Below are 13,716 nucleotides of genomic sequence, written 5' to 3' on the forward strand. Positions count from 1 at the left end.
GTAAAATACCATCAGCATTTATTCTTTAGGAAAGTAGCAGCAGTACCATAACTTTATTTTTCCCTCATGAGTTGTCTACCTTCAAGTAAGTGTTAAGTCAAATTCAAAGGAAAAAATAAGATGTGGAGGGCATCCAAATTTTGTTTTTTACTTTTGTCCTGATCCTAGATGAATCTAACTTCATCTGTCAATTTATAAAATAAAGACCACTTTTTGGGAAATTTCCAAGATGAGTTTCTGTATAATGATTTACTTTGACTTAATCTGCCCAGAATGCCAAAAATTAATCCAAGCTTTACAAACTTAAATGCTTTCAGAGACTAGACAAGGAAGGCTGTAGAATGTGGCAAAGACTCTGAACCTGAGGAAGATTCTACCTAATATTTTAATATTATAACCAACAAAAATGTCTTTGCAAGTTGAATTTAGTCAAGTTTACTAGTTTATGACTTCTGGCCTATCTTTTGTCTTAATTTACTGAAGATTTATAAACATTTTTAAATAAGATTTTGGATCAAAATTTCATAAATGAAATATGTATGTTTTGTGATTTTCACTGATAGTGTCTGTAGACATGGTAGTAATTGTGATGTGTGCAGTACACTTGACTAAAAATCACATATTTTTTTCCTCTTAATTTAGGAGGCTGAAATGGGTAACTTTTTTGACCAAGAACCTACTTTAACATTTAGGACAAAATTATTTAATAACCAGTATTTTTTATAGTTCCTCTGCCAGTTTTTTTTAACCTTCTTTTATAAGTATTAGCTATTTTCCAGCTAACAGTATGTTTAGTTTTTGAGGCCCATTAATTCATTATAAGACAGGAAATACTGAGTTTTAAACCTGTATTAGATATTGGCATATTTTGGATTATCATCTAGACAACTACAATGAAACCCTAGTTGATTTAAAAGTTCAAGGAATGAGATAGTTATATGTCACTAATGGCTTTCTCACTTTGTGGTTAAGTATCTGTTTTATAGTAATTTTCTTTTGAGTTCATAAGATAGTAGCATTTCCTACCAACTGCTTCCTTGTCCATTGATTTTTCCCCGTTTTTGAAAATATGAAGAAAATAAGTGCTTTTAACACCAATTTGGGATCTTTTTTAATGGAGAGTTGTTCCTTACCCATCTCCCACCATCACATCCCCTACTAAACCATAGAAATCAGGAAAAACTAAGCTTTATAGGACTTTGTACCTAATGGAAGTTTGAGCCTAAAATAAACAAATAATTTGGCTACACGTTTGAGTGAACCCAAGGACACTTTTTAAAAAAGTATTTCAGGCTTTCCTTCAGAGTGTATTTCCCTTTTTTTTTTTTTTTTTTTTGTTCAGATTGGTTATTTCTGAAGTTAAAAAAAATAATGGGGAAGAAGTAGAAAACATCAATTGGTATTATTAATAAAAGTGAGCTTAGAGTCTTAGATATTTGATTTGACAGAAACTACCTCCTGTATATCACTTTCAGGGCGCCTTTTTATCTCCTTCAGGTTCTCCTTAGTAATTTTAATCTGTTTTCTTAGGTGAAAGTAAGAGTAAAGGTTGGAAACACCTCTCCAACCACTTTACCCTTGTATCATTTATCTGTATCTGGTTAGTACTCTGTTTGCTAGAGTCCTACTTTGAATTCCCACAGGATGTTTCTGACAAGGCATGACATTCCAAGTTTCTGACCCTGGGCTTATAATTAGTATATTAATTAATTATTATAGAGAATTATTTTTTAACAAATAATAGACTCAAATCTAGGTTCTGCCATTTATCTACTATATAATCCTTTGTATGCAAATTCCCCCCTCCAGGCAACATCAGTGCCTATCTGTATAATGGGGATAATAATACCAATCTTGTAGTCATGAGAATTAAATGTGTTAATACTTGTAAAGTGTTTAGCATAATGGCTGGCACTAGTAAACACTCAGTAAATACTGGCTGTACAAAGTGACTGAAGAAATTTTAAGGTTAGCATTTATTAATCGTTTCAAAAGCCAGCTACTTAATATAACAAGTTGGTTAGTGACCTCAGTTCCTGAAACTTACATGTTCAAGATAATGCCAGTTAGTTGAGGACTTTAGGGAAGTGCTAATTCTTTCTTTAAGCAAAGATCTGTAGAATATACTGTGTACCAGAACCTATATACAAGAATATGCTATGTAAAAAACTGAATGTGGTACAATAAGAGCCCAGACCTCATGGAGTTTGGAAAGGAGTGCTATGAACAGTAAATAGATACAGTTCATGATAAATATAAGGTACTATAGAAAGAAACAGGGTGACCTGTTATTTCTTTTCTGAAAAAGGTGACATTTAAGCTGAGACCAGAATGAGCAAGGCACTAAATTTGATATGAACATTATAGCTAATTAGTGGTTAGGTGGTACATTTTTATAATGCCAGTAAATGCCACATATTATGAATTGACCATTTAGGTCTGTAGTCTTTTAAAGTTTTTTGGTTTTGATTTGAATGAATACTTTTAGTAGAATATAAATAGTCATCTGTGATTCGTTTTCTAAAAAATTTTACAAGCTTATATGATTTTTTAATTTTATGTTTTTGTATTTTGATGTGATCACATGACAGTTTTTAGAAATAATTGAAAAGGATATTAAAAAATAATTAGAATGTCCTCACTAGACTAGATTTAATAAATATTTACTTTCCCTTTTTCTGGTTTTCTGTACCTTAATTTTTATCTATTTGAATATATTCAATTTATATTTAAAATGAATTTATAAGTTAAATTTTATTTTTCCCAGATAGCTAACCAGATGTCTTAATAATGAACAATAATTTTTTTTATGCAGATTTTTTTTTCCAGCATCTTTTTTTAAAGTAAGAAAAAGAAACTAACTGATGTGTCTGTATGGTCTTATATTAATAAGCCAATTAGTTGATTATGGACTTAAAAAATATTTTAATATATATTACGTCTAGTTCTTCCTCATTTTTTCCAATTTATTTCCTTAGCTTATTTTCATTTGTTTTTCTAGATAAAATTTAGACAAAGTTTCTGTCATGTTGCAAACACAAATCTTAGTTTTGGTTGGAATTCTATAAACCTATACATTAACTGATATTTTTATAATTTCTACACAGAATTAACATTACTTAAAGAGATACTTATTGAGCTTCCAGTGACCAGTGATTATAATTGAGAGATAAAACTCATAAAGATCCTTTTGGCATAAAATTATTGTTTCATATTCAAAATGATGCATTTAAAGTTGTTTCCCTACCAGGCTAAAATTGGTTAATATTTTGTTCATATTGTTTACAGTGAAGTCACTCAGAATTTTTTTTATTTTTTTTAATTTTAGCATATTATGGGGGTACAAATGTTTAGGTTCAATATATTGCCTTTGCCCCACCCGAGTCAGACTCCAATCATGTCCATCCCCCAGGCAGTGTACACTGCACCCATTAGGTGTGACTATATCCATACCCTCCTTCCCCATCCATCTGCCCGACACCCTATGAATGTTATTACTATATGTGCACTTAAGTGTTGATGAATTAATACCAATGTGATGGTGAGTACATGTGGTGCTTGTTTTTCCATTCTTGTAATACTTCACTTATTAGAATGGGTTCCAGCTTTATCCAGGAGAGTACAAGAGGTGCTAGTTCACCATTGTTTTTTGTGACTGAGTAGAACTCCACAGTATACATGTACCAGATTTTATTAATCCACTCATGTATTGATGGGCACTTGGGTTGTTTCCACATCTTTGCAATTGTGAATTGTGCTGCTATAAACATTCTAGTGCAGATGTCTTTTTTTATAGAATGTCTTTTGTTCTTTTGGGTAGATGCCCAGTAATGGGATTGCTGGATCCAATGTTAGTTCTACTTGTATCTCTTTGAGGTGTCTCCATATTATTTTCCACAGTGGTTGCACTAGTTTGCAGTCCCACCAACAGTGTACAAGTGTTCTATCTCTCTGCATCCACACCAACATTTATTGTTTTGGGACTTTTTGATAAAAGCCATTCTCACTGGAGTTAAGTGATATCTCATTGTGGTTTTGATTTGCATTTCCCTGATGATTAGCGATGTTGAGCGTTTTTTCATGTTTGTTGGCCATTAGTCTATCTTCTTTTGAAAAGTTTCTGTTCATGTCCTTTGCCCATGTTTTGATACGGTTGTTTGATTTTTTTTCTTGCTGATTTTCCTGAGTTCTGTATAGATTCTAGTTATCAGCCCTTTATCAGATGTGTAGCATGCAAATATTTTCTCCCATTTTGTAGGTTGTCTGTTTGTTCTTGTGATACTTTCCTTCGCTGTGTAGAAGCTTTTTAATTTGATCGAGTCCCATTTATTTATTTTTGTTGTTGCTGTGATTGCCTTTGGGATCTTCTTCATAAATTCTTTGCCCAGGCCAACATTATGCTAAATATGGGGCAAAATTGAAAGCATTCCTACTTAGAACTGGAACCAGACAAGGTTGCCCTCTATCACCACTTCTATTCAACATAGTGCTGGAAGTCCTAGCCAGAGCAATCAGACAAGAGAAGGAAATCAAGGGCATCCAGTTGGGGGCAGAAGAGGTCAAATTATTGCTCTTTGCTGATGATATGCTCTTATATCTAGAAAACCCTAAAAATTTTGCCATGAGACTACTGGAATTGATAAACAAATTCAGCAAAGTCTCAGGTTACAAAATCAATGTATAGAAATCAGTAGCATTCGTATATGCCAACAGTCAAACTGAGAACCAAATCAAAGACTCACTACCCTTCATAATAACAGCAAAGAAAATAAAATACTTGGGAATATATTTAACTAAGGAGGTAAAAAAAACCTCTACAGGGAGAACTATGAAGCACTGAGGAAGAAAATAGCAGAGGATATAAACAGGTGGAAAACCATACCATGCTCATGGGTCTGCAGAATCAACATTGTTAAAATGCTTATACTACCCAAAGTGATCTACAGATTCAATGCAATCCCTATTAAAATACCAACATCATTCTTCACAGATCTAGAAAAAATAATTCTATGCTTCGTATGGAACCAGAGAAGACCACATATAGCAAAAGCAATCGTAAGCAAAAAGAACAAATTGGGAGGCATCCATTTACCAGACTTCAAACTACACTACAAGGCTATAGTAACTAAAACAGCATGGTACTGGCACAAGAACAGAGACATAAACCAATGAAATAGAACTGAGAACCCAGATATAAAACCATCCTCATATAGTCTAATATTTGACAAAGCAGACAAAAACATATACTGGGGAAAAGAATCCTTATTCAATAAATGGTGCTTGGAAAATTGGATAGCCATATGTAGAAGACTGAAACAAGATCCACACCTTTCACCTCTCACAAAAGCAACTCACGTTGGATAACAGACCTAAACCTAAGGCATAAAACTATAAGAATTCTAGAAGAAAATGTTGGAAAAACTCAGTATTTTTTTAAAGCCTTGTGCTCCTAAGATTCCTTAAGCTTTAAAATTCTTTTATTTTCCAGTTTTTCTATAATGAATGTCTATTATATTTGCATTACTTTTATAATTCATAGGTTGTAAATAAAAGCATAATTATCTTTTTTCTCATAAAAAATTCTTTTGTTACATACTAACATTTTTAATAAAGCACTGATGTGTGATAATCTTAGGAAGTATTTAATAGTTTAGGAAGTATTTATATTTTATATTAGTATAAAGTTGATGGATACAATATTCTGGACTTGAGACTATTAGCCCAAAGCAATATTAATGTTTTGTTTTGTTTTGTTGCTTTCTTAATCCATAGTGATGCGGCTGACTAAGCCTACTTTATTCACCAATATTCCAGTAACGTGTGAAGAGAAAGACTTACCTGGTATGGCATATACGTTACTCTGTTTGCACTTGGGGAAAAGTAGAAACATGAGTTGCCTACACTACCTTGGAATAAACCTAGCCTATGCTAACCCTTTGCTAGATTCTTTGTTACCTATTTTTGTACCATGTAAATGATACAGACCTTACTTAAAATCTACAAGTCAAAATCCTGTTGCTATACTATGGCAACACAAAACTTTTAGTTTAAGTAAAGATACACTTAAAATTGCCTTTATCCTCAAATGTTCCATCAATGTGTATATTAGCATTCCCTGTATTTAGAATTATTGGGATTTTCTATAGTATATATTTCATGACCTACATTTTTCTTTGTTTTTACGGTGTTCATTCTCTGTGAGATCAGAATTTTTTGACGTGCCTTGCATTAAAATCTAGATATTGGATTTTTTTTTAATATAATTTTTGTCAAGATATTATTTTTTAAAATTTCTCCACCAACTGCTGTTTTATGTAAGTAAAATTTATTTTAAAAGTAGATGTTAGAATTTTATGTTTTTCTTTTGCTGCAGGAGATCTCTTTAACCAACTGATGAGAGATGATCCTTCAACTGTAAATGGTGCAGAAATTTTAATGTTGGGAGAAATGTTGACTTTACCACAAAATTTTGGGTAAGAATGATATATTCACATAAGAAATGCAACAGTACATTAAAGCCATTATGAATCATGTTTTTAAAAAATAACTATGGAATGGGAAAATACCCATGATTCATTTGAGTGGCAAAAAGTTGTAAAAATTATACTATGTGATTTTGCCTTTCTTTTATTAAAAAATATACATACCAAAATAAAATGTTAATAGTGATTCCTATGATGAGAGGATTTTAACTTTCTTCTTTAGATCTTATTATATTTTTTAATGGCCATGTATTCCTTTTAACTAATTTAATCTAAAAGTTTTTTTCAGAAGCAACTTTTTTATTCAGCCTTATAGCCCTCACCCAACATCTGTTATCAGATTCATGAGCTAATCAGGAGCTCAAAATTTTTTAGTTTCTTCTCTTGTTCTTAGTTATTCTTTTATTCTAGATTATTAATAAGGTAGAAGCCACTGGTTCCACTCTCAAACTTGCAATCCACTCTGTCAGTTTGCAACTGAGAGAATTTGAGACAAAAGGAATTTTTCAGGTTTTTTAAAAAAGGCTTACAGAATGTAAAGACATTGACTAGTATCCTGGAAAACCTGGAAATGTATTTATATAAAAAGTATAAAACTATATAAAGTAAAGCCATTGGTCATTTTTATTAGGATAGTTTAGGTAATAAAATAAATTGATAGTCTGGACATGGTGCCTCACACCTATAACCCTAGCACTTTGGGAGGCTAAGCAGGGAGGACTGCTTGAGCTCAGGAGTTGGAGACCAACCTGAGCAAGAGCGAGACATTGTCTCTACTAAAAATAGAAAAATTAGCCAGGCATCATGGCACAAGACTGTAGTCCCAGCTACTTGGGAGGCTGAGGCAGGAAGATCACTTGAGCCCAGGAGTTTGAGGTTGTAGTGAGCTATGATGACGCCACAGCACTCTACCCCGGGTGACAGAGCAAGATTCTTTCTCAAAAAATATATATAGATAGAGACGGATGGATAGATAGATAGATAGATAAAAAATACTCTAAGATCAATAACTTGGGGCTCTTCTAGGTTCAGGGCACAAGTTATTTCAAAAATGGAAACTTGGCTTTTTCTAATCTGTTCAGATACAAATCTTAAGATTCTTAGCATGGATCTGATTTTAGTGACTGTTATTTCTAGGGGGACTGGCATTTTTTGCAGCAGTTGAGGGCCAAGATACAGCATGTCTTATAGATGATGTTTGTGTTTTGAATTGTTAACTAGGTAATGAATGAGCAGCCTAGTGTGAACAAAGGAATGTTAAAGCAGTATTTCACCTGATCTCTATCCTTTAGTAAACTTTCCTCCATTTAAAATTCTTGGTGATACTCAAACAGAATATTTATGATAAAATCTGAATGGATTTCTACCTAAAAACTTATTTTATTTCACAGGAACATATTTTTGGGAGAGACCTTTTCCAGTTATATCAGCGTTCATAATGATAGCAATCAAGTTGTAAAAGATATATTGGTAAAAGTAAGTAACATTCTTGTTTGGGGAATGTTTTATTTTAAAAAGTTTTTCCATTTCTATTATGTTTTTGGTACTTCATTAAGTGCATGTTTGATAAAAGAATTTTTAATTAACAAATATTAATGAATGCCTAAAGGTATAAAAAATACTAGACACAGAAACATTTTTCCTTTTCTTTTTGTTGTTGTTTTGTTTTGTTTGAGACAGAGTCTCACTCTGTCATCCAGGCTGAAGTGCAGTGGCATTGTCATAGCTCAGTGCAACCTCAGACTTCTTGGCTCAAGCAGTCCTCCTGCCTCAGCCTCCTGAGTAGCTGGGACTAGAGGTGCGGGCCACTGCCCCTGCTAATTTTTCTATTTTTAGTAGAGACAGAGTCTTGCTCTTGTTCAGGCTGGTCTCCAACTCCTGAGCTCAAGTGATCCTCTGCGTCGGCCTCCCAGAGTGCTAGGATTACAGGCATGAGCCACCATGCCCAGCCAGTTTTTCCTTTTCATCAAGGTTTGTGATAGCTTGAATGAGAAAATGTACTAGTCAAAGGTAAATAACAGCGTAAGTTTTTGTTAATATATGTGATTAACATAATAATATTTCAAAGAGGAGGAAAGATCATTGGGATGGTATCAATCAGGAAGGTTTATTGAAGGAGAGGGAACACAAGAGGATCTTGAAAGATTGGTAAGATACAGAGAAAAAGGCAAGAGGTACATGGTAATCAGAGGCAGAGACATAGGGATACATACATGTCCTTGTAGCAGTGCACAGAATTTATTTGATAAGAGTAGGTAAGGTGACAGAAATGTGTGGTAGTCATACAGTGAGGCATCTTGAGAGCCTTTTTTGAAAAAATTTTTAAAATATAATAGCAAAAAAATTAATTTCTTTAAAAAACAATGGGCAGTTAGAAGAGGCTTTTGAGCAGTGGTATTCACACTTTGTGTTAGGAAGATAGATATGAGCACATCATATGGGATGGTTTGTAGGAAACAGGCCATTTAGGAGACTCTTTAAGTAATTTAGAAATCAAGAGATAGAATATGCTAGCTCAATTAACAACCTGAAATTTCTTAAAAAGAGAAAGGGCATAGAGAGAAATTCACTGTATGTGGAAGAAAAATTCTTGTTAAAGCTGTCTTTGAGTGGTGAGTTTAGATCACTGGAGCATTGCCAAAAGGGAAGTCTAATTAGAATGAGTTTGAAGATGATTGTAGAGTTTTAGAATTCAAAAGGACTTGGGAGAGCAAATATTCCAAATTTCATATATGACCCAGCTTCCAGGAACTGAATGCGAATTTTTGCATACTTACATGTATGTTTGTCATGTATAGATGGAGGTCTCTGCTTTTCATTAGATCAGGGGCTGGCAAATTACAGCCTACAGGCCAAATTTGTTCCATTGCCTACTTTTATAAGGCTTTTGAACTAAGAATGGTTTTTATTATACATTTTCAAAATATTGAAAAGAAACAAAAGAATATTTCGTGACATAAAAATTATATGAAATTTAATAAAGTTTGACACACAGCGATACTCACTTGTTTACTTATTATCTGCAGCTGATTTCCAGCTACCGCAGCAGAGTTGTATGGTTGCAAAGGAGATTGTATTGCCTGCAAGATCTAAAATATTTGTTATATGATCTCTCAAAGAAAACATTTGCCAACTTCTGCATTTGATTCTGAAAAGTCTGATTTTCAAAATTTTGAGAACATACATTTTTTTCTTGGCATATGGTTGGCATTTAGTAAATATTAAATTTATTTTTATAGGAGAGATTAATAAATCAGCAAGGGCATATAATTTAAGATAAGTCAGTATTATAAAGATCAAATAATATACAAGTTCTGAGGCCGGGTGCGGTGGCTCACACCTGTAATCCTAACACTCTGGGAGGCTGAGGCGGGTAGATCGCTCGAGGTCAGGAGTTCGAGACCAGCCTGAGCAGGAGCGAGACCCGTCTCTACTAAAAATAGAAAGAAATTATCTGGCAAACTAAAATATATATAGAAAAAAATTAGCCGGGCATGGTGGCGCATGCCTGTAGTCCCAGCTACTTGGGAGGCTGAGGCAGGAGGATTGCTTGAGCCCAGGAGTTTGAAGTTGCTGTGAGCTAGGCTGACACCACGGCACTCACTGTAGCCTGGGCAACAAAGTGAGACTCTGTCTCAAAAAAAGTAAATAAATAAATAAAATATCTTTTGGTATTTAGGAAGGTTTGTATTTTTTTTCCTAGTTTTTACCTTTGTCTTTATGCCTTTTATAATGCCCAATGCCTGCCTCCCCAGTTCCCTGTTTTCCTACTTACCTCTTAGTATCAGGTTTTTAGTTTTTAACATAAAAATAACCTTTAACTCTCACCTGTTGCTTATACTGTGTTCCTCTTTCCCTTTCCCATGTTTTCCCATTTTTTATTTGCATCTTGCTCAGGAAGAGCTTGTGGGTACAATATTCTCTGAGCCCTGTTCAAAAATTTTTCTATACTTGAAGGACAATTTGGCTAGATTTAAAATCTTTGGTTTACATTTTCTTTTATGTTTTTTGAAAATGCTACCCCTTTGATGCTTATCTATTTATATTGTTTTTCAGAGGATTAATGCCAGTCTAATTCTCTTGTCTTGTAAATTTTTTGATAAGTTTTCCTTGAGGCCCTGGGGATATTTTCTGTATGTTTCAGAGTTGATCTTTGGGTGTGATTTCTGTGATACCAAAGCCCCTTTCAATATGTAGATTCAGATCTTTTGTTTCCCAGAAAATTTTCATGGATTTTATTTTTAATATTATAGTTCTATTCCATCATTTTGTTTATCATTTTGCAAACTCCAATTACATATAAATTGGATCTAATTGCCCGCTTTCCCTTAGTGCCCATTAGTAAATTTTGACTCAAATCTATTTTTCCTTGTGTGCCTTGTAATTGAGTCTTCATTTCTAATAAGATTTTCATCTTTTTCTTCTATTTCTCTTCTGAGTTTTATAGTATTTTATAGTTTTCTCTTATAGTATTTTTATAAAAATGATTGTTGGTGGCTTTGCATTCTGTGAAATGCAGCTTTGGCAGTGTGAACAAAGTATGGGTTTCTTTACTGGGTGGCTTTTTGGGGAGGAGGAAAAGTGGTGGAGGAAGAAAAGGTATATGATCTTCGGTTTTTCTCTTTTATGAATTATAGCATCCTAAATTTTTCCCTCTTCCTTCTTTTCCTCATTATTGCACAGTTTCCAAAAGGGGTCTCTTTTTAAAAAAACTGTCTTCTATTTCCCTTATTGCATTATCGTTACAAGATTGCCTCTTTACAATCAAACATACTATTAAGTCCCTTTCTTATATACTGTCCTTTCAACTTCTAGTAATAGACTTTCTAAGTATTTTCACACTTGGGACGGACTTTGTCTTTCTGTCAATGGCTTACATCATTCTTAGGTCTGGCAGTACTCACCTCTTCTCACTTCAGCTCATTTTTTCGTGAATTTCTTTATAAGAGATATGACAAGAGCATGAATCTGGTATTTGCTCACCTATAATTTTAAGTTTGGACATTTGCTGCCTTATATTAATGTGAGGTTTTGTATAGTTGCATTTGTTCTATTTTTATATTTCTGAGGATATCTTGGGAAACTCACATTATATTTCAGCTACCCAGAACTGCCCTCAAAACTTTACTTTTTTAAAGCTCTTTGAATTTTGGAAAAAATATTGTGGATTTGAACTCTTTTTTATTCCTTCACTGTCATCTTAGTATTGTCTTTGAGAATACAAATGCTTATATAATCTACCATGTTTAACTGGAAACCATAAGTTTTTTGCTTGTTTTTTAATTTAAAAACAATCTCAGCAGCAAGTCTGAAAACCTAGCGTGCTCCCAAAAAGAAAGTGTTCTATAAACAAAAAACAGTATAATTGCCGTGCTATAAATAAAAATAATAAATAACTTTTATGGTCTATACCAATGGTTCTTAAACTTTAGAAGGCATCAAAATCATCTGGAAGGCTTGTTAAAACACTGATCTCTGGGCCCCATCCTCAGAGTTTCTGCTTCATTTGATCTAGAATGGTGCCCAAGAACTTACTTTTCTAACATGTTCCCAGGTAGTACTGATTCTGTTGGTCTGGGAACCATACTTTGAGAACCACTGGTCTAAACTAGTCATTCACTTATTCATTCAACAAATATATATGCCAGACATGATTCTACATACTAGGGTTATAGCAGTAAACAAAATAGACAATGCTTCATTGTTCTCTTAAAGCTTATTCTAGATGTTTTTAGGTATTTTTTTCCTGTTTGTAAACACGAACCCCTTAACTATAACTTTGTTTGTTTGGTTGTTTGTTTTAAGAGACAGGGTCTTTACTGTGTTGCCAGGCTGGAATGGAGTGGCACAATCATAGTTCACTGTAACCTTGAATGCCTGGGCTCAAGCGGTCTTCCTGCCTCAGCCTCCCAAGTAGCTGGGACTATAGGTATGCACCACCATGCCCAGCTGATATTTTTACTTTTTGTAGAGACGGGATCTCACCATGTTGCTCAGGCTGGTCTTGGACTCTTGGGCTTAAGTGAGCCTTCCACCTCAGCCTCCCAAAGTGCTGGTGTTACAGGTGTGAGCCACTGTGCCTGGCCCTTAAGTATCATTCTTGATGGCCTCTGAAGACATCTTGATCTTTCACACATGTGTTTTGCTGGCTTTGTTCAACTTATTTGGAATGATTCCTCCTGCCCCCTTTCCTCTCTGCCTATTCAAATCCTACTCATCCAAAAACTGCAGTTATGATTAAAGTGACACATAAGACACATAGGAAAACATGTTGGACAGAAAGCTAGTATTTCTTTTTCCACTCACCCACCCCTGTCCCCTGCCATTCTCTAATTTCAAAAATGTTTAAGAAACTTTGAGTCTCAGCTTCATTAGTTATTAGTTGTATAACCTTTGGAAAGTTGTTACTTTTCTGTGCCTTGGTTTCACTGTCTGGAAAATAGGGATGATACTACTACGTACTTCAGGATTATGGTGATTAAATGAGTAATGTGCTTAAAACAGGGCCTTGCACATAGTACCCAATAAATGTGAGCTACTATTATTTTATAATTGAATACAGTAACAAAAGAGATAGCACTAATAAATATCCTACTTTAACAAAAGAGACAGCACTAATAAATATCCTACTTTAAGTGACGAGCATTGAGAATGTTAGATTAGAAATAACTGCAGAGTTGTTTTTTAAAAGAAACAAAAACTTAAAAGAAGGAATCCTAGCTCTTACATAAAAACCTCCATTAATCCACATGACCAGATGTGATCTTTGCTTTTTTCTTGACATTTGCCTTGAAGTTTTATCATAACTTCATTCATTCAGTATTCAACAAATATTTATTAATATGTGTCAGGCACCGTGCTATAGTGGTGAGCAAGAGAAGAGAAGAGGTTCCTGCCTCCATAGACCTTTCTGGTAGGGGAGACAGAAACAAACAGGTAAACAAAATCATAGATAAGGTAATTATAGATTGTGATAAATGTTACAAAGGAAGGAAAAGTTGAATGTAATGTAAAGTAACTGAGATAAGGGAGGGTGCTATTGATGACAAGTAGTGATAAATGTTCAAAAGGAAATAAAGAGGAATATAATAGTAACTGGGTGGGACAAAAGTGCTACTTTAGAGAAGGTGGTACTTTCTTAGTTGATAACTTCAATGTTCTCTAGTTCTTATGTAAATCAATTGGTCTCTAACATCTAACTTTATTGTTCTGAATGATTATCTTTTAGTGCTGT

At 33.9% G+C, this 13,716-nt stretch overlaps 1 protein-coding gene across 4 annotated transcripts in view; it reads left to right on the plus strand.

Annotated features, from left to right (window-relative positions):
- Positions 1 to 13,716, plus strand: part of TRAPPC13 (trafficking protein particle complex subunit 13) — a 38,343-nt gene that overhangs the window by 7,186 nt on the left and 17,441 nt on the right. For all 4 annotated transcript variants that reach the window (XM_045565613.1, XM_045565615.1, XM_045565614.1 and 1 more), the window contains exons 2-4: positions 5,773 to 5,841; positions 6,374 to 6,473; positions 7,874 to 7,958. In XM_045565613.1, the coding sequence (XP_045421569.1) occupies positions 5,773 to 5,841; positions 6,374 to 6,473; positions 7,874 to 7,958 (254 nt within the window). The remainder of the gene's footprint in view (positions 1 to 5,772; positions 5,842 to 6,373; positions 6,474 to 7,873; positions 7,959 to 13,716) is intronic.

Source organism: Lemur catta, chromosome 12, assembly GCF_020740605.2.
Source record: "Lemur catta isolate mLemCat1 chromosome 12, mLemCat1.pri, whole genome shotgun sequence".
NCBI lineage: Eukaryota > Metazoa > Chordata > Mammalia > Primates > Lemuridae > Lemur > Lemur catta.